This window comes from Perca flavescens, chromosome 7 (assembly GCF_004354835.1).
Source record: "Perca flavescens isolate YP-PL-M2 chromosome 7, PFLA_1.0, whole genome shotgun sequence".
NCBI classification, from domain to species: domain Eukaryota; kingdom Metazoa; phylum Chordata; class Actinopteri; order Perciformes; family Percidae; genus Perca; species Perca flavescens.
In genome coordinates, this window is record NC_041337.1 from 33,417,400 (window position 1) to 33,443,939 (window position 26,540).

Sequence of the window (26,540 nt, forward strand, 5' to 3'; positions counted from 1 at the left end):
TGGCTAGTAGTCCTTACCTAGCTACTGTCAGGACACGCCCTCATACTCTGCTTCTGACTGGCTAGTAGTCCTTACCTAGTTACTGTGCATGTGCGACTCCCAACAAAGATGGAACAGAAGTGAGATGCCTCACTCGGTAGCTAAAACAGAGAGCTCAACACACAGGGTGAAAAGAGGAGCTGCAGCAATGTGCAGTACAACAAAAATGGTGTTTTTTGAAAATTACACCATGAAAATGAGCATAATATGAGCACTTTAATAAACTGTTTTCTGAAATTGGATTCACTTTTATGTAGAGGCATCTTCAAAACACACATCTCCGCAATGTTGAATGGGCACCTCACAAATTTTTTAAGATCACTTTACTTTAGCCTGTAAACTGTTGTTTTATGATTTCTGTGGCTCTTGAGGAGCTTTTTCCATGTCTGAAAAAACAAACCTGATGTTGTCATCTGGGTTATTGTTATCTCAGCTTGGGAATTACACATTTTTAAAGAAAAGCCCGCGTTACAAACTGGGGCTGTGGAGTTTGAAAGTCTAAGCCTCTGCTGCATCAATTTTGAACATTCTTTTTTTTTTATGTGTATCTCGCAAGTCTTCTCACCTAGCAGAAGTGCAATACTAAATTGTTGAGTACCCTGTTAAAAGGAAATTTCAGTTTTATACATCTCGGGTCTTATTTTTGTAGTTTTAGCCATCTTTTCAATTGGTAATAATTACATTGTACCATCCACGAGCAGTCAGATGATCATGCAGGCTTTAAAAATAAACTAAACGTGGATGAGAACCAAGACGAAGAGTAGAATAACTGCCCAAACCATCCATGACAGACACATTTCCTGGTTCAACTTTGATGTACTGTAGTTGTTGGAATTATAAGCAACATTTCAGGTGCACTCACTTTCAGTTTGACTTCCAAAGAAAGTGGTCTATATAATTAGGATAAACTGTTTGTTTACAACCGGTCTGATTTTCTAATTGCCCCATTACACTTTGTTGTAGAGATGTCCTCCTGTTTCCAGATCTCAGCAATGACTTTGATAAGTTCAGTGTTATCATAACCTATAAAAATGATGGTGACAACTACAATTCTTTTTTATTTGGCATAGCAGATGACCGTATTGAAATAGCCTTCAGTGGAGTACACAGCTTCAGAAGAAGCGATGATGCGGTCTTAGTTGGCAGTTACACACTCATGCGGTTCATTTTGACTTTTCTTGTCTTGGTTGTCTGACACCCACACAGGTCCAGTATGGGATCTATGGTGCAAGAGGCAACAGCATACACTAGTTTCTTAGAAATCAAGAGAGACGGCCAACAAGTAGCTGTGCTTATTTAGCTCCCACCTGCAATTGGGACGCACTAGTTGGGGGTAGGTTGCCTCTTTTAAATTAGTGGTTTATACCAGACAATTACCAACAAATTAAACATTCTCCTTGTAATCTCTTTGTAATCTAAACAACTGAACCAGCCAGCAAATTTTCCGTGGTCCAATAAAACAAGACACTCAACTTGCTGTGTACTCGTCCCACCTTAACATATCTCAGGCTTCACGACAATTCACAACCTTGGGTCAAAATGAAACCCAAGATCCAGGTTTTGAAATGTCACTATATGTGTCTTTTTCTACAGTTTGTAACCAAGTTAAACAAATTCACTGCATACTGGGCAACCTGCAGACAGGGAGCCGAGGTGGTGCCCACTGATGGTTATGTCTCGTGCACAAGAATCCTAAAAACCTGTAATGATATGGATACAGGATATGTTGACGCACATTTGTTCTTTGGTCGGTAATGTACGTATGGGTCCGGTGTAGATGAGATGCTTCAAAACAACCTATTCAATAAAAAAAATTAATAAAACTAATCAAACAAAATAACCTTTCTTCATTCCATCTTACCATGTTACCACCATACCACGTAACCACGGACAAAAAACTGTGACCTCGCTGTGGCAACACAGCTGTAGCAATTAGTCCACATTTAAAAAAACACTGGTTGCCAATGAAATGGCGTCAACAGAATACAGATCTTGATTTTTGGATTAAAGTCACCGATTGCTGTTTTTTTCTGATATTTAATTAAAGATTTCATCATTTTCGATTACAGTCTCAGAATCGTTGGCGCTGAAACTGTCTTTAAACAACGGGACACTAAAACGCAACAAAATCGATTGAGGTTAATGGTGTCTTACAGAAAACATCCAACAAGCTGCATTACATCATGGCAGCAGTGCAACATTAATTTACTGTTGCATGCAGCACATAAAGTGGGACCGGTACATCAGCTGCAACTGTAACAATAGTGTTATGTAATGCACTCATGTATCAGGAATTAATCACTGCACTGAAACTGTGGCCAACCGCCTGAGGATGAAAATACAACAAGCTTCCAAACGACAACACAGTGCAAAGTGTAGCAGCTTCCAGGCAAGAACAGCTGCCATGTTTAGGGGAATGATGTTACACAGCTTCCTAGCTTAACACCTCTGGTCTTTTTAATGGTTCTCGGTCCATTATTCAGCAGCTACAGCTATAGTATGATATGCGGTGCCACAGGCAGGGCTGAGCCAGAGACCAATCATTATCTCTGTGATGTTAAAGTCTGTTATTTGTTGTGTATGGTAGGATATTGATCACAGCTGTCAACATTAAGACACACAAGCAACAAGTGTGAAAACTGAAAGAAATCTATCCTAAAACACTTAAGAGCTATTGCTTGTGTACCTTGCACCATTGGGCCCATTTAATTTGAGACAGAGTTGTTGTCCCACTGTCTGTCTGTCTGTCCAACACTAGTTACCCTCTATATTGTTAGACAGACAGACATAGTGGAGACAGTAGTCCTGTTCAGGCCTGGCATTACCATGCGTTCTGGGTGATCCAATCACAAGTGGACAGCTCTAAATACAGGTGTGAATGCACCAAGACACATTGAGATCTGATCACTCAGACCACATAAAGGTCTGGGCCACATTCTTATATTAGTGAGTACAGAAATGTGTCCTGGGCCACATTAAGGACTCAACTGTAAGCAGAACTATGTTCACTGGCATTGTCCATGACTGAGATATAGGTAGCTGTGTATTTTGGCCGTCTTTGTATTTTAAAACATTTGTATTTTAAAAGTATTTCTGGTGTCACAGAAACTACTGAGAGTGAATGGTGTGTTTAGGATGGTATTATCATACTGTCGGTGATGTGTCTGTGTTTTTGTTCCGGTGCTCTGCACAGATCTGACACCCGCCCACCTGCTCTCATCCTCGGCTCTCTGAAGCCCTGTACGGTGTTGGCGGTGCAGAGGTCCCCAGGGGACCGCAGGTAGACAATAACTTTATTTTTATGTTCATAAAATGTACCCAAAAATCAGAACATGTTGGTGTAATCCCATAGCAAGATGGTCTACAGTTTAGCCTCCATATACAGTACGCACAGGGAAGACACACATGAGGCTGATGAGAAGTTGGTTACATTGCAGCTTATACAGTACTTACATCATTCTTTGGTGTAAACAGGTGCTTGCTTGTTAACAAGGTGAGAACATGGGCTACAGAACACCTGGTCCTCCGGTTCTGGGGTGCTGTTTCACTGTTCTACTATCTGTACTTCTCCTCGCTCACTGCTCCCACCTTTACATGCTCACAGTCTTTACCTGGCAACAGTTGTCATGCATTTGATATGATATGCAAATTAGATACTTTAACTGTACATAGACACACAAGGAGGTGTCTAATTTTCACAGAGAGAATGTATGTGACAGACTCCATCCTGAGGTATTTATGAAATATTCCTAGTAGTCGTAAAGTATTTGCAGCATGTGTATGTGTGTTGCTAGGTAAGTAGATTAGTGTTGATGACGGCATGGTGCACTGTTAAGCCCTTTAGGGAGAATGGAAGAAACTAGTCTGTGTGTGTGTGAGTGTGAGAGAGAGAGAGGACGGAGAGAGAGAGAGAGAGAGAGAGAGAGAGAGAGAGAGAGAGAGAGAGAGAGAGAGAGAGAGAGAGAGAGAGAGAGAGAGTGCGACTGAGTGAACGAGAGAGAAAAGATTCAGCATGCAGGTCCTTCATGCATCACAAGACTCAACTGTCAAAGAGTGGAAGCCAATGATGAGTTACTGTAGTCTGGGACCCGTTGGACACGACTGAAGAGACAAAGATTGAGAATGTAAATAGACTGGATCAAACCAGTTAGCTATTTATCCTTTGTCCAATGAGATTTCTCCAAAAGTGCTGTTGAAGGATGAAGCTGGTACTTGTCTATGTTTCATTAGTCTGACTCAACGGATGTACATTACTGTGTCAAAGCCTGGCACCGGATGCCCCTCCCCTCTCGCTATCTCAGATGCGTTGCCCAGGGCGGTTGTGATTGATTGAAAGAAATACAATCCAGAACGTTTTTTTTCCCTATCCCAGAATAATTAGGCGGTGTAGCCAGACCATACTCCAGCACTGACCCAGCTCTGTTGAGATAAGTCTGGCAATGCGAGTAATATTTGAACAAGCTATTCTGAATTGACCCTGAGTGATGGTGATATTCAGTGTCTAATTACGGTTTTTCACATACTTATAGATGCTCTTAAGATGTGGTTCGTCAAGACATAGGGGCAGGTACAGTGCAGAGGTTCACAAATAATGCTGGTAAGTTTTGTAGTTTCATTAAAAGATGTGAAAAGGACCAGTTGTATTTTTTAGCTTGCAGAATATAACTTTATTTAGGCTTCTATGTTGGTTGGAATAAGTTTGACCCATGTAGAGCTGGGCGATATGGAGAAAATCAAACATTACGATAGTTTTGACCAAATACATCGATGTTGCGGCAATATATTGACTATACAAAATTCACAAAATATTAACACAATGTTTTATAAATAATCACCAATAATGTGGATACAATGACTAAGTGGGTAAACAAAACATCTAGTAAGTCTGGTAAGTTCAGAGAATTGTGATGCAGCCTTTAATACCAGGAAAAGACAACACTTGTCATAAAACGATATTACCATATCCAAAATGTAGGACTATATCTAACCTTAAATATCAAAGTCGATATAATATTGATATATTGCCCAGCCCAAGACCCATGTGTCTTAGGTATAAATGCAGTGCATGTGTCACTACATTAGTTTAAACAGTACAGCTGTTAAGCTCTGGCGTTTTATAATAGCCTCAAACAACTGGAATAGAATAAGTTACTCCTGATGAAATTAGGTTTGTATCATCTGTGTGTCACGCCAACACAGTAAGTGTAACTCATGCTCTGGCGGTGGTTCGTGTCAGGTCAGTTTCCTTAAAACACAACTTTTCTTTTTACAAAGACAGAGGCGTCTGTGAAAGTTTGACTAAATGCCAAACACAAATAACATGGTTTAAATTGTTGCTTTTCTCAATCTCCTTTTGTACCTACAGTTTGACTCAGCACAGTGTTGAGCATTTGAGATGAATCAGTCAGAATGAACTACAGTGGGAGTTTAAAAACAAAATGTGATTACATTACAACAAATATTCCATTACGGTGCACACTTTGTTAATACTGTAGGGGCTTACCTACAGGAGAAGAAAGTGGCCATCATTTATCCTGAGGTAATGACTAAATTATGTCATTTTTGTTATATGACCATGTGTGCTTTATTTATTATGTTGCAATAATGATTTCATTATCTAACTATTACTTGCAAGGTATTACATCATTATCTTGTGATTATGTGTGGGCTTACTTTCTTTATCCACTTCCTCTCTCAAGGCGGAGATAGATTGCTCGTCAGACTGAATTGCCATGTTGTTTTCACTCCACTACGTAGCTTTTGTGCCAAAAATATCTGCAATATGAGCAGCAACTCAGAGGCTGATGGAGTCCATGATGACACTGACTTGGAGAGACCATGAGGTTTGGAAGCTCATTATCCCAAAATAAAGACATGTATTAGTCATTAACACCAGAAAATACTGTATTGCTGGGCAGTGTGACCTTGACTGGTGACTTTAGATTGGACAAAATCTAAAAGCTCTTGAAGGAACAACTCAATATTTTCTACAAGACCAAATATAAAAAGCAGGGAATCAATCAATCAGTCAATCAACTTTTTTGACAGCTGATACTTCAGAATCAGTTCGACAGACGCTGATCACAATGTGCAGGAGGTAAAGCTGTGTTTGTTGGTACAGACCAGCAGATATGTAACCAATGATCACATTCACATGCACTGTAAACACTCTCCTGTTGTCAACAACAACAAAAACAATGGCATGCAAAACATTTAACTCAGAAATCACAAGGGCAGGGGCATATACCTTTTTAAGGTATCCATCGAAATAACCCAGTACCAAGTAATATAAAAACTTCTCCAGTCAAACAATACCTGCATTTGATCCTTTTTGTACCCAGATTTAAAAAAAAAAGAAAATGACTATTTGGATGGTTTTGCTTGCAACCAATTACTGCCAGCGTTCATTGATTTAATGCAACGTGTGATTGGCTCACTACCGCAGCAGCTAGTGGAGGAGCGGTGGTGGCATTTTACTCAACTAAAAGCTTCCATTCACATGATGGATATCAAATGAAGTAGAATAAAAGGTAACACATAAAGTGTTCTATTTGCTATTATTTTAAGGGTACTGATTTTGGCACTCCTACCATAATTGTTTAAATGAAACCCAGCCCTATAGCCAAGACTTGTGGCTTGTATGTGATGTGTATATAAATTACCTTGTTCTGCCTCTGTTTTCTCCAGATAATGTTACGATTACATCATTATATTGACATAAGTAGCCCTCAGGGAATATTAGAAAGCATAGCTGTGAGATTCAGTTCACAGAAATGACTTGTTTTGCTTCAATTTAAAATCATCGGATTCAGCAAAAAAAGATTCTGGTCAACTGTAAACAATAGTCTTCCATGTTCTGCTCACGGCGACTTACTGTGTCAGCAGCAGCAGATACCTTTCAGAGCTTAGCAGATATGTCACACGTTATTTCCCTCACCTTGCCTAATTTCCTCCAGGGAGTCGGCTGCACATTTAGAGGGAATGAGAATGTCATATGTCAAATGTCATTTTTGGTTACCACTAATGAGAGCATGCATCCAGGCTTCACAGCCATAATACTCAACACACCTCTTGACTTATAAGCATCTCTAGCACCAGAAATAGCAACAGTGGTTTTGTAATGTGTCAGGCCTCCCTGCTGCACTGCAGCACACCCACATGCTCTCACTGCTGCTGTTAACCGAGCAGCTGGGAAGCTTTTTGGCATTGATCTGAATACGGAAGTTAGCGGGCTCTGCTAGGATGTATTTGATTTGCAGACAACTGATGTAATCTACCATCAATTGTTGGCTGCATTAGCCATCTGGAACTCGTGTGGCGTGTATAGGGCACGAAACATGTACAAATCTTGAATAGGACTGATCTAGGGATGGTAACAATCAACCGCTTAACCGACAATCAGAATTTTGACTGATTGATACTCAGTTAAACAGTTTAAACAATATTAGTACATTAAAGAATTTATTAAAAAAGGTTTGATGCATGGTAAAAGAAAAATAGGCTACAATCTAAAAAAAATAAATCTAAATTAGCATCATAGACTGATCTGGCTCACAACATTAGTTGCTTGCAAAATAACACATTAAGAAGATATGGAAACCTTGGCATTACAAGTTTAGCATCTGAAAGAATATCAGTAGCAGCCTTAAAAAGCTGGTCACACCCTTTCCTCTACCCCTATGGTTCATTCTTGTGAAATCATCTGGACTTGGCTAGGTCTATTTCTGCAGCGGCATGGCTTCCAACACAGAGCTAACGTAGCTCTGAAGCTCTAAATGGTACCCTTGTCGATGGATTGTTGACCGTGGCACAACAGAGCGCCATTGTTCAAGCTTTAACACACTGTGGTTTCTATACTGACCCTAACGATGCATTGTGGATGACAGAACCACTCTCCTGAGACAGCACTAGGTTTGTGTGAAGACTATATGTCTGACTAAAAGCTGTCTTTTAATGGGCCATTTCACTGAAACACAACAACCAAAATATTCACGGCAAGATTTTCCGTAAAAAGCTAGTAAGTAAATCTTGAGTAAAGATTTACGCTTTTGCTGTGTCAGAGTATGAAGGGTTTTGAAGCTAAGTGGCTAGCACAGCTATAGTATTGTAAAGTCTCATTATAAAGTATCACAAAGTACAAATATGCAACTAATATATGATGCAAAGTATATATTATTATATACTGGCATATGGCATATGTACATATGCCATTGGGGATCCACTGTAAAACTACTGACAAGATATTTTTTCTGTGTAAATGCACATTGTTGCATTGTATGCCGGAATTGTGCATTCCTTACCTTAAACTCTTGTCAAACAAAACAGTCAACACAAAGCTAACATCAACATTGTAGAATGGGAAAATGTGAATTTGACATTTAAATTATTTATTTTTTACGTTTTATTAAAAAATCTGCTGCTTACTGTTGTAGAAAGCTTATGATGATTGGTCATTTAATTACAATTAGATTCCAATAGCCAATGTCCATTACTGCATGCAATAAAGACTACACATTGTTAACATTTTGTACATCCGGCATTGCAGTCGCTGGCGTCGAAATGCAACCCATTTCTTGTCAGTTGTCACAGTTTTAGCCATTGACGCGCACAGAGCTTTTGCCCGCCACCCCATCAGCCCAGCCCAACACCGACTCCCAGTCTCTTACACACTGTTTATCACTTCTCTGATGCCATGCCACTCAATTGGCTTTCCTCTTAGACTGTAATGGCTTGGATTATCCAATTGCAATGTAGATGAGTAGGATACTTTGGTGACTGCAGTGTGTTCATGTGTGTAGAGAGAGAGAGGGAGAGAAAAAGAGGAGTACTGTATAAAACAGCGGTGTCTGATGTTTAAAGTGCTGACGTGCCTCAGTTATAAATTGGATGAAGCCACAGCAGAGCATGATGGCTGATGGCAGATGTGGCGTGTACTCACAGTGAGCTAATCTACCTTTGATCATGAGGCACCCCCTGACACCTGCTCTCTGGGCTGAAATACTACCTTGAGCTTTCAGTCTCTAGAAATCCAATCCTGCTTATTCTCCCATTCATAATTTCTCTCGAAATTCTGTCAAATCTAATGGGATTGTATTATGTTGGTTTGCATGTGTGCATCCAAACACTGGCAGAGCTTAAATATATAATTATACTATATAATTATATAGTATAATGTCTCACTTTAATTTTTTTCTAATATTCTCTTACTATTAGTGCTTAGTGATTAGATGATAATGATTATTTTACTTTAGTGTACAGCTGAACAACACTGCTTGTACAAGCATGGGCAATGCAAAGGAATAGTTCAACACTTTCTTACTTTCTTTATACGTAGGACTGCATGGTACTGGTACAGATTTGGGAAAAAGAAAACGCTGGTATTGGAACGGGAATTGATAGCTGAGTCTGAGTATCAAGCCGGTTTCTCATGTGATTCCCACACGTAGCTCACAACAGGAGATTGCCCGGGTCGGACTGGTTCTCCACTACACTGAGTGCACCGTTTGATTTAGATGAGGATTAGCTAACCCTCATCAATGACAATGAGTTGCACTATTCACACATGGGCTCAATCAGACATTACGCAGATTTTGTACCCGGGAGCTGGCAGGGTAAAGTCCTATACAAGTGATTCAGACATTTGCGTTCTCACATAGAGAACTCCTCTGGGTAATGTCTAGATAATTTAAGGTTTGCAGTACATGTGGGAAAGGGTCTTCAGTCAGTATCAGAAGAGAAACATTAGGATCAGTGCACCTGCTTCTTTATATAAACATTGACCCTGACATTGTATAGGTAAGGTGATAAATGTAAGTTAAATAATCACTCTCTTTTTAGCTCTGGTTTGGTCTCCACCAACTCCTGATCAAAATATCTGGCTCGTTAGCTGTTGATGTGTTCACAAGCTAGTCTCTAACTGTGTCTATCTGCTGTTTGGTGCTGAGCAGGTAGGGAACAGTGGCTTTATCAGAGCATTTTCACTGAAAACAGCTGTCTGCTGCTGCTGGAAACAAGGCTGATAAGAGCTAAACAATGAGCTCAAAGAGGCTAAAAAACTGCAGAGATATGGGTTCGTCACTACGAGTTAAACCTTTGACATTACACACCAGACATAGCCATTTGATCCATTTTTGATATAAGAATACTGCAGCTTTAAAGCTTTAGTGCGTAACTTTTTAACATTATTGAACATCCGTTCCATTCAAGCCATCGCCAAATGAGTTGCTACAAAGTTAATTAAGACCATCAGCTCCACACAACTCTCTCTGTATTTCTCAGTATGGCTACGTTCAGAAGATTGTGTTGTCCGGCGACTTTCCCGCACAGAAGTTTTGTGAAACTAATTACCTTTTCTGAAGAGTCCATCATGTTTTTTTTAATCCTCTGTGTTGTCTTTGGCTACTAGCAACTGCGTGGAGGAGGGGTAGGGGTGCGTGCGCGATCACAGAAGGCTTGTATCATGTGGACGCGCTGACAGTGTTGTTGTCATTACTTAGAATTTCTCATGGGGGCGGCAGAAACTACGCACTGTAGCTTTAAGTAATTTTACTTACTGTACTTTTTACCACTGCTCACTATTGGGGACTAACCTTGGGCAAACACTGCATTCCCCTGAATCCCAGCTAATATTAGCATACCTGAGATGATTTGGGTTTCTCATAACCAGAGTGAGACCTTACTTTATCTGGATTAGCGTAAACAGAACAGGGTGTTGTTGTTGAGCAGACTCAGGAAAGAATATTAGCATCCTGATATATAAATAGGATCCCAGTGTGAATGTTTGACGCTGTGTACGAGCATCAGACCATCATGTAACTTGTTTTCATCGCCTTGTCATTGCTACAGTTAAGATGTTGTCTGGCGAGGAGAATATGGTGTTTATCAGAGCATACACCTACTGTATATTATGCTTTTATATATACTTTTTTAAATTATTAATTTAGACTCCCCCACTTGTACCATGTTTGAAACATGTTGAAAATCAGTGCATCGGCCATCCAATCGGCGCTCTTTTCAAAGCGCTGTCTGTGATTCATCATCAAATCCATTCGGCTTGCTTAAAGAAAGTCCATACCACCTTCTCACTGCTACCTTGCACCCAGGCAGATTCTCACAGAGCATGCATACACATACACACAATAGGTACTCGGCATTGCCTACATGCTGTGAGGCAACATTGCTAACCACTAAACCACGGTCCGAGCCGGCCCTCCCTATAAGCGAACTAAGCGGCTGCTCAGGGCCCCACACCATAAGCTAGCTTGTAGACATAGGCCTCATATTCTGGTTATTCTGACTCATTGTCACTCTGACTCATCCAGCCCTCTCAACATGGAAAGCCTGGAAGTTGACCCATATCAAGATGAGTTGTCACCAAAAGGCATGGGCATGCTCTGTTAAAAAGTTTGTCCCACCCACATATTCACTGCTTCCTACGCCCAGGCGGCTGAAATAGGTTTGATAATCATTAGTAGGACACAGTGTACCCACTTGATGGGTTTCATTGAGTTAAGGTTACCTTAAATTTGAATATTAATAGTTAGAATCTGATTAATGTCAGTACAGCAGGTTGGTTTCTGTGTTTTCATGGATATATTAACATTGCTATAAATATCGTTATCACAGAAATACCTTGCAAAAGTCAAGTTATTATTTTAAAGACATATCACCCAAAATATGCTTTGCACATTCAGGCTCCCGGGGAGATAAACCTTTGTTGATTAACCATGACCTTTCCTCTAGTGCCACCCTGTTGAAAAAACTTCTCTAAGCCTATTAGTTACTAAAACAATGTGAACATTGTTGATTCTTTCCCATATATTCATATTGTGCATTGGTATGGTCATTGCAGCTTTTATCAGGATTTTTAGTAAGGATTAATCAACATAAAATGATACTTTTATAGACAGTTAGAGTGAGAGGAATGGCTGTGCCTCTCACATTACATCATCAGCACAAATGGCTTGCTGCCAAATTAAAAGAAACATGCCCCTCATTGCCAATAATGAATGCGGAACAGGGACAGCTTGCGGTGCCACCTCATCCTCTGAGCTCTCCAACTTTTCATCTGCTGGGTTTCCCTCCGCTGACAGGAGTATGACTCTGAGTCTACTTCATCAAGTCTCATTCTAGTTCTCTCTGTCTCTCCCTGTGAGCTTCCTCCTCTGACGTAAAGTCTGACAAGCTGAAAAAAAAGGGTCAGTAAATCCTCATGTCCGCTACTGTGTTCTTGCTTAGAGAGTGTCCCTTAAAGCCAATTTGGACCACTTTTAAGATGTTGACCTTCAAGGGATTATGATGTTCTGTTCTGTAAAGCCAGGAAGTTGACCAATATCATAGATGAGTTATCACCCAAAAGGCATTGGAAGTATTATTGCGCTTTGAGAAACTCACTCACTACAAATGTTCCATATGATTGAGACAAATGAATGTCTTAAGTCGTTTTCACATATGGACAATGTCAGTAGAATCCAGAGTTTCCCATTCACAACTGGAGATTGTCCGTGTCAGACACTTTCTCACTTACTGGAAATTAGTGCTGTCAGTTAAACGTTAACGCAAACCCATTTTAACGTTGTCCATTTGTTTATCGCAAGATTAGCGTTCTTTTTGGCCTAGCAAACTTTGTAGTTTTTTTCACATGCTGTTGCAACAACTAGTAACGTTAGAAAAACTACAACACCACACCGGATCTAGCTAGACCGGAAACAAAACAACAGGCACGCCGCACACACTTGTTTGGGCTCGCGAGCCGGCCAAAGAGTAGTCTGTTGGGTTTACATGAGGGGTGGCGCCTGGGAAGAGCGTGCAACTAGCTGGACATGGCGTGGATTACACAGTCATGTAGCCGGTTCATAATTTGGTCATAAACAACTGTTCCTTGAATTGTTTTTGATGATTTCAGCGTCAGCCCTTACCAACAGAAGTTCCCAAATCTTGTCGCCTCTCCATTTAGACATTTCCGTTGCTGCCTTTTGTGTACATTACCCTTCCTCTTCACCCTCGGATGTTTGTTTTCTTCTGGTTTTGTCATCAACAAGCCCACGCTTGCTGTAAATTCTCCGCATAATGAGCAGCTCTATAAACACGTGTTCAATCCAAGATTACGCAAACTTTGTACTAGGGGGCTGGCAGGATAAAGTCTGTTTGATGTCCGATCCAACTGATTCTGACATTTGCATTCTCACATACAGCTCCTCCGGGAAATGTCTAGAGAATTTCAGGTTTGCAGTGCATGTGTGAAAGGGGCTTTAGTGTCAGCCAACTCATATCAGCAATGAGTATTGCTGCTCCACAGTGCAGTAAGCACAGAGCAGAACTGAGTCACAGTAAACACCTATAAGGGAAGGAACGCTGTGATGCTGCTTCCCCAAGCAGCGCTGATTTTGATCAGTCAGTCTTGTGTGAGCTATACAGTATAACGGCCAGTAGCTACATTTAAGCAATCAAAACCCTAACCCTAATACAACAATAATAAGACTCATATCTAAAACTTATCCAGTGAATGGTTCTACAAAAGTCAGTGTATGACTACAGTGTATGCAAAGACAGATGTTGGCCACCAGGGGGCAAAACAATTAAAACAAGCTGACAGATCCATAATCAGCATTATATCCCTAACTTATAAATTTGGTATTCCTGTCATGTCAGCAAACAGCTAACTACTTAAACATCCAAGCAGACGCAAAACTGTGTTAGGATTCTTTTAGAGTGCCGATTGTGTCCACCTTACAAATCTAAGGCCAATATTCACTCTCATTGTTTTTTTTAAGATTAGTTTTTGGGGCATTTTTAGGCCTTTATTTTCACAGGACAGATGAAGACATGAAGAGAGAGAGGGAGAGAGAGGGGGGAATGACATGCAGCAAAGGGCCGCAGGTCAGAGTCGAACCCGCGGCCACTATGTCGAGGAATAAACCTCTATATATGTGCGCCTGCTCTACCAACTGGGGCTAACCCGGCCACAATATTCTCGTTTTACCTCTGGATCTGACCCTAACAACTCCTGAGAAATATGTCTTGGTCTTTAGCTGACAGATGCTCAGCTATGTCTTTTTTTAAGATTATTTTTTGGACATTTCAGGCCTTTATTAGACAGGACAGTTGAGACGTGAAACGAGAGAGAGAGAGGGGGAATGACATGCAGCAAAGGGCCACGGGTCAGAACTGAACCCGCAGCCGCTGTGGTAAGGACTGAGCCTTCGTACATGGGGTGCACGCTCAACCAGGTGAGCTATCCAGGTGCCCCAGATGCTCAACTATGTCTGTCAGCCAATAGGTATGTAGTTATTTGGTGCTGGGCAGGTAGCATACAGTGGGTTTATCAGTGCCTTATTTTTCTTCTGTGGGTTGATGAGAGGGGATTAGACTCAAACATACTGTAAATGTGATGGTTGTCAAACCGACACAATGAGTTAAAAGTGTCTCTACAGCTCGGCCATCATTTCTAAATAGAAAAGAATGGGCCTGTTTGGAGCAGGGATCCAACAAGTATGTCGGGGAAATTGTGTTGATTCTAGTGGCTGGAGAGAGTTTGCTCCAAACAACAGTAGAGGCCACAAAGTTGATATTGTCAGCATCTATCTAAATAATTGCCGGGTGATGGATATTCATTATCATCTGAAACCATATCAGCTTAACAACTAAATACTGTAGCAGTTTTGTGTTGTGGCCAGTGAAAACATTACTAAGTGCCCAAAGGATGTGTTGGACTCTAAACTAAGAGATGCCAGATTGCGTCCTGGCAGGTTCCTGCACAAATAACACTGGGCCTTTCTAATCATTCTGTGGCTTTTCTTTAACAGACAGCGAGGCAAGATTCGCCCAACACGCACTACTCACCACTGGAACACAAGGTGATGACAAGGTGCTTGTTTGATTTTTTTAATTTCCTCCACACTTGATATGACTTCACATCACATTACAATCTGACCTGAACTATTTCTTTTCTTCTTTTGTGAGAGTGACGTGGTTTCTGGCGAGCCCAGCCTCAACAAAGTCAACAGTCTTTTGGGAGCAATGCTTTTTCCTCTCTGCCTATTTTTACTAACTGGGTTGGAACTAAACCTTTAAGTAACATGGCAGTTGTCTCATCCGACTTGAATTTGGGTCATATCGCCCTCCAGATGAAGAAATGTTTTACCAGAGAACAGACGATTGAAACTCTCTTTAACCTGTGCCTCTTTGACCAATCCCTTTCTCCCAAATCAGCAGGAATGAAATGATTAGAGCTTTAAGGACTGGTACATTTTCTATATAGGAAATCCCCTCTACTGCAGCCCTCAGTTGTGGTTGGCTTTATGGATTGCAGTTAATTTATATCTATATTTATATAGGCTCTTATGGAGTTGCCCGTGCTGCGGCAGTCTCTCAGGGAAGAGCTTATGAGATTATAGTGTGTTGAATGTTTCATGCTAAATTGAAAAGAGGAATGTTTTTCTCCTTGCAACGAATAGAGTGACTCAGAGATAGATAGAATGGAAACATGTTACCTGACTGGCTCGCTGTGTGGCTGTGAGGAAGACAGTCATGTTTCCGCACCAGAGGCACATGATCGGGGCAAAGCGCTGATCTCCATAGAAGTGAGAATTGCATAATTCAGTCCCAAGCAAAACACACAATGAAAACAAGGGGCGGCTGTGGCTCAGTGGTAGAGCGCCTGCCAATCGGAAGGTTGGTTCGATCCCTGGCCCTGCAGTCCCATGTCGAAGTGTCCTTGGGCAAGACACTGAACCCCGAGTTGTAAATGGGTGTGAGTGTTTATCTTATGAGCAGGTGGCACTTTGTACGGCAGCCTCGGTCACAGTGTATGAATGTGTGTGAATGGTGAATGGTTCCTGTACTATGTAAAAGCGCTTTGAGTAGTGGTTAATACTAGAAAAGTGCTATATAAATACAGTCCATTTACAATAACAAGCCAATTTCCACTCGCTGTTACACTAACTTTGAAATGGTTGGTTAGCATTGGCATTAACAAACAAATTATTATCCTCCGGTTAGCGTGCTAGCAAATCACCATCTCCAATTTTTTTTTAGCAATTCAAATAATAATAATACATCTTATTTATATAGCACTTTTAAAAACACATGTTACAATGTGCTTTATAGAACAATAGAAGCAAGATAAATGAATCAAAAGTAAAAACTTTTCAATAGGTCTGGTGTTGTGTTCATCCCCCCTCCCAGCAACAATTAACTAATCTGAGCTCTGAGCTTTGTAGGCAGCACTATGAATGACGATGTCATTTTCCTATGCCAGAACCAGAAACCAGATTGGCACAGCTGTACAGGTTATGTAAGTTGATTTACAGAAATAAAAACCGCTATATCAATATATTTCTTTCATCAGTGTGGAAAAGGAGTTAAGTGAAGTTAATTGTAAAGTTAACCTCTGAAAAATCTGTAATAAAATTGTTGGGTAATTGTTGTCCCTTGGGGGTCTATACAGTAACTACACAAAGAATGAGCAAGCAACACAAAAGTACTTTGTGTTTTTATGTTTGTCTGTGATATTCAGCATTAGTTGCTGACCGATATTAATACTACTTATCAGAAGCCCGCACATCCTCACTACAAGCATGATTGTAACAAGAAATAATTGAGTGTTTATTATTTCCATAAAACGGCTTAAAGTGTTGTATTCAGCACAACCTTGAAGCCACTTTTTTTTTTTTTTTTTTTTTTTTTTTTAGCTCCCCTGCTGATGTCATTCTGTTGTGCGGCTGGATTGGGAGTGGATGTCATGTCCTACTGTTGAACCTCTGCAATGAATAGCATTAGCCCGGAGCACATCTGTTCAGAAGGCTAATCCACAAAAGGCTCGTCCCTCGCATAATGCTCCCACTGGGCAACCACTTCAGCTGGCACAAACAAGCCCTACAACAATGGTGTCGCTGAAGCTAGCCTCAGTGAGGCTATGTGCCGAGCAGAAAGAGAGCTCTGCTAAGTTGCTAAATCGAGCCGACTACTTGTATTCAAGGGCTTCTAACTGTCTGTGGCAGATTGAGCTGTTGGCCTCATTTTAGAAGCTTCCCGATGGCTTTTTCCCTTTATCTTATTCTCTCCTCTTTCTTATTTTACCCCACCACCCCCACCCCATCTGTCAGTCTCCTTCTTTCTTTTCAATCACCCTTTCCTTTCTCCCTCTCATTACTATTAGTCTCTGACAGGTCACCTTGTTATTCTTTGTTTTTTTTTATATTCTGAAGTGAAAGCATGTTGCACAAAGCCCTGCCATATTACATAACACAGCGCCAGATAGACTGGAAGTACAATGGCTTGTCAAGGTTAAGACCATCATAAACAAAAGGGGCTAAAATGCTATTTATCATGAGCAGGAAAGCTGAGATTAGGTCAGGTCATTAGGATTTAGCCAAACATTAATATATTCTGTGCAGTACTGGGGTTGTGTGTGTGCGGCCTTGTAATGGCTGAGCGTGAAGTTTACACCATTGTTACATTTCAGTACAAGTTACAGTGAACAGTTGAGATCCAGTGAAGGTATATGTATAGGTTAAAGTTTCAGTGATTTAAGGTATTCATATAGTAGATTGTGTACATGTACAGTTGGTTTGCTTCCCACATAAGCAATCATAGCTCCCATTCAAAAGTGCATATTTTGGGGAAAACGTGCAGCTAATGTTAAAGTTGTGGATGATATAGGGCCGGGCTTTTGAAGAAAATCAATATTATTATTGATATTTTTGACTAAATACAGTAATTTGGATATAACGATTTAGTGGGTAAAGGCAAATAATAGATCAGCTAGAACAGTCTGGTAAGTTCAGAATATCCCATCACTTTACTGTAATGCAGCGTTTAAAACCAGGAAAAGACAGAGCTTATGTCATATCACGATATTACGATATCCAAAATCTAAGACGATATTTAGTCTCATATCACAATATCAATATAACATTGATATATTGCCCAGCCCTAGGATGATCATAACAAGACCTGTGTTGACGCCCATGTTTTGACATCAGTTTATTTTGAACATTTGATATTTAAAGGGCAGCATCTTCTTCCTAGATGACACACAGAACTTCAAGATTAGTTGTTGCTTGTATGCATAAAAGGTTGTGCTGAGAGGCCATTCCTGTAAAAGTGAGAGCTGGTTGATTGATGGGCTCCATAATTTGTGGCCAAGTGAGAAAATGGCAAACATGGAACTTTAATGAACTTTGAAATGCAAATGTATGCAGTTGATCGATATCACTAGTATTATTCATGGCAGTCTTGGAAAATCAAAAATGGAAGAAGCTGTGTGGTGAATAACCCTGCTGTACTGAAGTATAAACTGCACAAAAAGAGGCCTGGTCTGCAGACAGTCCTGAGCCAGGAGTCCATGGTACAAATGTCTTTTAGTAAAACTGGGTTAATTTATAATCCACGACGTTCCACTTCCATGATTGTTACGGTGCCGCCGGAAATTCTGCATGATATCCTTCTTTTTGGCCGTTACCTTCCACTTTCTTTGTGTTGGAATTTTAAACTCGGGTCAATCTGAGTTTTCTGTTGCACGACTAAAACAACTCTCGAACGTACACGTTCCACCAAAACAAGTTCCCTCCCGAGGCTATTTTGCAGAGGCACCGTGGCTCTGTCTGGATCTTAGCGCTGCCCATGACCATTGTGATTGGTTTAAAGAAATGCCAATAAACCAGAGCACGTTTTTCTCCCATCCCGGAATGCTGTGTGGACTAGCCAGACCTTGGCTAGTCTGAAGGTCTGGCAAAGCGAGACTATGGGGTTAGTGACAGAGCTAGCAGCCCGCTAAGTCAAAGAGCTATTGTGACTGACTAGTGCTGGTATGATCACCACTTAGCGTTTAGCTCGCTAGCTAAACACATTATTGGCTGTTCATAGATGCTTTGAAACACATCTATTGAAGATTAAAAAGTATTTGATGGGGGTAGGGTTTAGGGTTGTAGAAATTCTTATTCAACTAACACTTTGTCAAATTAATCGATTAGTTGATTTAAACGACAGATCTGTAAAAAATGTTTTTCCACTAACAATCATGCAAAAGCCACTTTAAATCTTGTTTTTAGTACAGATGTGCTAATAGGTTTCTTGGATTAAAAAATGACTAATCAACTAAGACCAAGACCAAAGCGACCGATTAGTTGACTAATCGACTAAGAGTAGTGATACTACAAAGTGAGGGTTACATACAGTATAAATCTACAAATTATCAATATGAAAAATATGCAAAGCCTATTATTTAAAACCCATGCAAAACATGAAAATAGAATCACACATTTAAATACATGTTGCAATCTCTTTATTTTTCCAATCATTCAATTCCTCCCAGTGGAGAACCTCTTTATAATCAGTATACTTGTGTTTTCTAATGCACTACACAGTGTTGATTCAGAGTGAATGACTGGCTATAATACTCGGCCTGCTCCTGGCACTGCTGATAAGTAAAAATGTCTTGAAGGTTGCTTTGATAAAGCTAAAGGGCCAGCCTAGAGAATAGCCTTCCTCCCTTCCCGTGAAGGAATGCAGAAAATGTTTGCACAACCTCCTCCATGTTGCAACATTGGCAGGAAAAGATAGACATTCATGATTTAAAGTCTGTGTTTGGCTGGGAGAAGGCGAGCTCTGGGCATGCCTGTCCTAAAATAATCAAAGTTTTTATGGTGGAATTTATGGGGTTTAATCATCCCATCATCTAAGACACAAACATTTCTTTTGGACAATCTTCTGGTTTCAGTTATGTGCTTTTTTTGTATAAATGGAGCCCGGCCGACACTGGATCTTTGACGCCAATACTGATAACTTCTGTTATGATTTGACAAAATTCAATTAAATTGAATTGATGTGGATATTTGAGTTTCAAAAAAATATATCTGATAACAGTCAGTCAGACAGCACAGATGGCAGAGAGGGATGGGTGGATGGCAAGAAAAATAGGTCAGAAACTGACAGGTGTAAAAACAGAATTTAAATTAATTTGACATTCTGCTTAAACAATGTTTCGCTCTTACAAAATATCAATCACATTTAGTAGTCTATATGCACACACGTGCACCCATGGCAACCCTGAAACCACAGAGCCCCCCCCCCCCACACACACACACACACACACACACACACACACAAATCCCAATTTAACCCCTGGTTCTAATCCAGTAATTTGCAATAATATGTCCTGCATCAATATTCAGATCCACAGTATCAGAAAGAAAGGAAACTACTCTGGAAAGAAGTGGATGTATAACCCACCACTGACTTTTTCAGAAGGTTTTGGAATTTAAATTGGACAGAATGACTTTGTTAAGGTGGAGGTTTTTGGCACTGTTTCCTGTAGACCTGTAGTACTGTAGACACTGTGCTCGTGCTCACACACTATAAATTGGAACCCAAATAAATTCAACATATACAGTACAATCCCTCCGGCTTTTATAGGACAGCATAACATTATACATACAGACTGTGTGAAGGTGATGTACAGTAGCACACAGAGCTCTCAGTAGTCCTATGAAAAAAAAAGGTGCTATAAATGCACCCAGAGACAGGTCTCTAGGAAAGTGTTGCTGTCATCCAGGATGGGCTCCAATAGGCACAGCACAGCCACTAAAAATAGTCCACAATGTTTAAATGTAGGTTAAAATGTGCTGTGTGCAGAGGATGCTGCTATTGGTTTCAGGCCTACGTCTGCCATCTTGTGGGTGAAACGCTGCAATTGCAACGTGGAGCCGACAGCAGGTTCCTATCGTGTGGTACGATCCCTGTTGAGGAAGTGAGGGAAATTTGATGCACAAGTGCGCAAAGAATGTGTGCGTGTTTGCATATTTACCTCCTCTGAAGTGTACTACTTGAAGTGTGTGTGTGTGTGGTGCGTGTGGTGTGGTGTGACAAGAAGATGAAAAGCGGCAGCCTAAAGAGGGATGAAAGCAAATAAGAAGGCAGGGGAGGGGAAGAGAGAGTGACACAGAGACGCGAGCTAAGCTGTTTGTTGAGAGCAGGAGGAGGAAGAGGAAGGCAGGATGAGGAGAGGAGTAGCGGTGGAGGTGCAGGAGTCCACCATGAGATCCAGGGTGTGAAGGCGAGCCAGCGGTACCATTCAGCAGGAGGGATGCTGCTCACGCTGCTTTTCTACCTTCGCGTCAAAGGTAGGGGATCTGATCTGGGGTCAGGGTCTCTGGGATTCGATCAACGTTAGGTCACCTGAGGTCTGCGCAGACAGCCAGAGAGCATGGCGGGCTCAATAGAAAGGTTGCCTGGGAACAGAGTTGAGTTGAGGTGAACTGGTTAAAGCCAAAGGCTGATGCACGATATGAGGAAACATGAGATGACATTGCTGAATATCGCGATAACGATATTACTTGCAATAAATAACCAGATATTAAAGTGTACTCAGTTCTGCTGCTTTCAGTGTTCTGCTAAAATACAACAAATTGCTTGTTGAATTTAAAACAAATGAAAGGAAATCATTTCCAACATTCTTTTATTGAACAATCTGAACATTGTAAAAGGCACCACTAAAAAAAGAGTTACATTTTAAAGTGCAGTTTTCTACTGATATACACAAAAAATGTAATGAGTGTCTTTGATATCTCGCCTTTAGCGATGTGTTTATTGCACCAGTTGATATTGCGCTAACGATAAAATGCGTGCATCCCATGGATAATATGCCGTCAGAGCATGAACTAGTTCCATTTTCAACAAGGTCAGTTAGACTTAAACAAAGTGTCTTTCATCCTCACAGCAGCAGCTGCATCCAAATTGAATATCTCCTGATTTTCCTCGCTGGGGGCATGTGAGGCTCTCCTCTGTCAGCTGCATGCTGTCAGCCCTGGCAACGTGTGCCACTTGGTTCTTCTCAGTAACACAGGAGCTGCTGAGCTGTGTCCAACATTCCGGGATGGGAGAAAAAACTCTGGTTTATTGGCATTACTTTAAACCAATCACAATCGTCTTGGGCGGTGGAGCAACGATGCCACTGCAAACTAGCCTCGGGAAGGATTGGACAGATAGTCTAGCTAGCTGTCTGGATTTACCCTGCAGAGATCTGAGGAGCTGTTAACCATAGTCTAGGATTGGGCGATGTCCCCTAAATTTTCTACTACTATAGGCTAACAGTTAACATAGAAACGATTAGACGTACATTTGAATGCCCTCTGTAAATGCTGCCCTGCTGGTAGGGGCAGTTTTTTACAACTTGACCTACTTTCACTTAACTACGGTGTGCAGTAAAGTCAATCAGATGTCCGTGATCTGCGTAACGACAGTACAGTGGGACTTCAACAGCGCGACAGTAATAACCTAATACACCATCATTACTGTGATTAAACTACATTCTCGGTTATGTTTGCACTGAATAACGCAACAGATGCGCAATATTAGCTAGCACATAAAATAGCACCCTCTTAAATTAGCCTACTGTTGCTAACGTACATTCATAAATCCTGCATAACATCGTCCTGTACCTACAGGACATCAGACTTACTTATTGATGCACGCACACAGTAGTGTCGACAGACTTAGTCCAATGAGGGGAGGAAGGAAAGTGTGATAGCGTTCCACGTTAAAGTTTTTTTCTCTCTCGTTCGAGACCGCTCCAACGATACTAGAAGGTAGAGCGAGCTACAACGGACAGGGAGAGAGAGAGAGAGAGAATGTATCACTACAGCCATTCCAGTCTGCTCAAAGCGATGGTCTTTTTCACAAATCGGTTGCACGTAAGGGGGAAAAAGTAGCTTCCACTTAAGGGGCCCTATCTTGCACCCTGCGCAGCGCAAAGCCCGAAGCAAGTGTTTTGCTATTTCTCGTCAAGAGTCTGCGACTAGGATATTAGTGTGTGTCTGGCAGGATGGGGGGCGTGGCATCATGATGGTGGCTCTCCATTGTGATGTCGGCCAGCCATCACGATGGACGATGATATCGAAAATTAGGGAAATCTGGCGGAATTTGAACAATCTCGGAAATGAAACGTCGTCGATATAGACTACTCTAACGGTGATGGTGATAGAGAGTGAACATTTCTCATTAAAGCAAGATTACCATGAACATGAATACAACATGCCCCCAAATGAAGCAAAAACCTTCTCTCCTTGGAGTATTAATCATCCCAATACTCATAATGAAGTGATTAGTCTTCAGTCAGTGGTTTATTGTCACTCCATGAGTGATTTTCTGTCTTAACTTCAAATGTTGTCCTCTACTCTTTGTTAGTTCACAGATAAAAGGGTTCAGCATCCACTTTCATCAGTAAACAGAAATATAAAATACATCATAGTAGAGACATTGTGCTGTGCTGGTCAGAGGGAATGTGACGGGGACCAGTATCTAAACGCTACAATGAAAACAAGTTAGCATTTTACCCGTCTGTATCAGTTGAAATTGGCCTCGATGCTCACTTTAGAGAAAGAAATGATTCCATACGTGGCCAAGCTCGTTACTGTACAGTTTGTGTTCTCATCCACACCTCGGCTTTCAGTGGTCTGACATGGATGCGGGGGCAACACGTTGATATATCTGTTGCCATGGTGTCACCTAGAGCGGCTGACTCATCATGTGACACTGACTTGTGTACAGTCCCAGGGATCCCACACACTCTCATTGTATGAACCCCTACGGCCCTTTTTGAGGCTTTACATAACTCCCGAATCCGGCTCAAATTACAGTGATCCCAACTTTGAAATTGGATGTCTTTTGTAATTTCTTACACTTTGCGATGTCCGTTCTCCCCCTCTTTATCTGGAACACGCTGATTAAAAGGACAATTGAATAAGCGCTTTAATTAGAAGTCAAATTAAGAAAGTTAGTCATGCCATTATTGAGCATCCCCTATCACAGAGGTCGGATTGTGTCCAAAAATGCCTCAGGGCTATTTCATTGATCCCTCTCAGCTTCTTTGAAAGTGTCCAGAAAATAACCTGGCACTTTGCAAAAGTCGACAAGTTCCATAAACTCTTGATAGGAACATGGGTAGACCCCTCTATTGACCAATAACTTCAGTCACTCACTGCTGATTTGCATTGATTCCTAAGGAACTCATTGAAACAAAAACATTTTATTCCCAGCCTCGAGGCCCTGTGCCTTCTTTTTTCTTTTCTTTTTTTTTTTAAAGGGTATTTCAAAGAGGGGGGCGGGTGTTGTTGGTAGCAACTTGTATGCTGCTACTTTCCTGCGAGTGAGAGGAACAATGTCTGGAAATGAGTCAAGCCCTCGTAAATGTCCTGCCCTAGAAAGATTTGGTAGTACCACCCTGTCCTGCTGCGATACGACTGCCCACATAAGCCACAGTAGAACACCAGCAGGCCGTCTACTCCTCTTTATACCTTCCACGGACAATATGGCAGGACTGTGTGCGTTGGCCTTTGCATCCGGAGGTACAGTATTGGGTTTTGAATTGATTCATCCTCTTGAGAAACCGTACGACATGTCTGCTGTGGCTCCGTCACTCTGCGTCTCTCTCTCTTACTCTCATTCCGGTAAAATGGGGCATTGCAACACTCATCGTTCTCCAGAGGGAGTTGTTGTAATAGGTCAGCTCTTTGAAGGCCTGCTAGTCAAGGGCAAGTGGTTTGTTGCAAACACTTGTCTGAGGCAGCAATGTTTCTGGTTCGCATCGCTTTCAGGCCGGGAGGACGATCCTAGCAAGTTGTAAACACAAACTGATCTGCCCCCACCCCCCAGTAAGCAATAACATCTGCTATAACCAGAGGGGGATCCAAGAGGGTGTGCTTATCTGTATTGGGATGGATAATCTGATTGTTCCGGGCAAAACATGAAACAATAGATGAGGCTGGAAAATCCCACTGGTATATTTATCTCTAGCCGTGGTTGACATTGACTGACTGATTTTTGGGGTCAGTATTGTGACAATATTTAAACAACAAACACTTGGGGGTAGACAAGTCACAGTTAATTTGAATTGCGGAGGCATGTGAAATCGCCAAACGTGTTTATTTCTGTTGTCATTTTCTGGTTAAAGACATAAAGGTTGAACACAGTGGTTCGACCCATCTGACGTTTCTGCTGTGCTTATTTTCTGTCCTGTGTTGCTTTGCTAGCGTCTTTGAAAAAAAAAAAAAAAAGAATCTAGTGTTACAAACTAATGTCACAGCCAGTTGGACTGACTGTTAGTTTGGGTGGTGTCACTTTCTGCAGTCTGTGGCCCAACAGGTACATCAGGTCTCCAACCTAACGTTAGTGAAAGTGTTGACATATGAACGCACCAAACATGATTTTTGGATGAATTAGATGAGAGTATATCCAGCTGTTCCTCGTTCCAGTGTGCTCAGCACCGCAAAATTGTATGTACGGGACGCAGAAGTTTCCTACCCGGAAGTTATTGTAAACAAACATCGTGATTTGGCCTACAGTAGGGGTGTGACGAGACACCCAGCTCAAGAGATGAGACCACACAAGACAAGATTTTAAAGGTACCATGGCATGAACATTTTATTTTTAGGTTTTTTAACATTAATATGCGTTCCCCCAGCCTGCCTATGGTCCCCTAGTGGCAAGAAATGGTGATAGGTGTAAACTGAGCCCTGGGTATCCTGCTCTGCCTTTGAGAAAATGAAAGCTCAGATGGACCAATCTGGAATCTGCTCCTTATGAGGTCATAAGGAGCAAGGTTACCTCCCCTTTCTCTGCTTTGCCCACCCAGAGAATTTGGCCCACCCATGAGAGAGAGAGAGACATCATGGCTTTCAAATGAGCAAAGTGGCAGTTGGTCAAGGCCACACCCCCACCCTCCACCTTGCCCCCCCCTCTCTCCTCCTCAATAGCTACAGACACAGAAATGGCACATCCTAAGGAAAACTCATTGCGGGACTGGCTCTAGTGGCTGTAATTCTGCACCAAGGCTGAATTTCGGGAAAGAGACTTCAGATCCAGTATTAGGGGACCACTAAGGTCTATATAAAAGAGACTTCAGATACAGTATTAGGGGACCACTAAGGTCTATATAAAAGAGACTTCAGATCCAGTATTAGGGGACCACTAAGGTCTATATAAAAGAGACTTCAGATACAGTATTAGGGGACCACTAAGGTCTATATAAAAGAGACTTCAGATACAGTATTAGGGGACCACTAAGGTCTATATAAAAGAGACTTCAGATCCAGTATTAGGGGACCACTAAGGTCTATATAAAAGAGACTTCAGATACAGTATTAGGGGACCACTAAGGTCTATATAAAAGAGACTTCAGATCCAGTATTAGGGGACCACTAAAGTCTATATAAAAGAGACTTCAGATACAGTATTAGGGGACCACTAAGGCCTATATAAAAGAGACTTCAGATACAGTATTAGGGGACCACTAAGGTCTATATAAAAGAGACTTCAGATCCAGTATTAGGGGACCACTAAGGCCTATATAAAAGAGACTTCAGATATAGTATTAGGGGACCACTAAGGTCTATATAAAAGCATCCAAAGAGCACCATGTCATGGGACCTTTAACACTATTTTACAGAAAACTACAATGAAGAAATAAGACTGGAAAAATAGTCCTTTATTCAATCGAAAGTCCC

At 41.3% G+C, this 26,540-nt stretch overlaps 1 protein-coding gene across 4 annotated transcripts in view; it reads left to right on the plus strand.

The window, feature by feature from the left end:
- Window positions 1-26,540, plus strand: part of prkcz (protein kinase C, zeta) — a 114,942-nt gene that overhangs the window by 20,335 nt on the left and 68,067 nt on the right. Inside the window, exon 1 of one of the 4 annotated variants that reach the window (XM_028582007.1) lies at window positions 20,957-21,161. The exons of 2 other annotated variants lie outside the window; for them this stretch is intronic. In XM_028582007.1, the coding sequence (XP_028437808.1) occupies window positions 21,125-21,161 (37 nt within the window). In that variant the 5' untranslated portion in view covers window positions 20,957-21,124. Of the gene's footprint in view, window positions 1-20,956; window positions 21,162-24,311; window positions 24,384-26,540 lie in introns of those variants that run through there. One more of the 4 variants, XM_028582009.1, reaches the window with a different exon arrangement.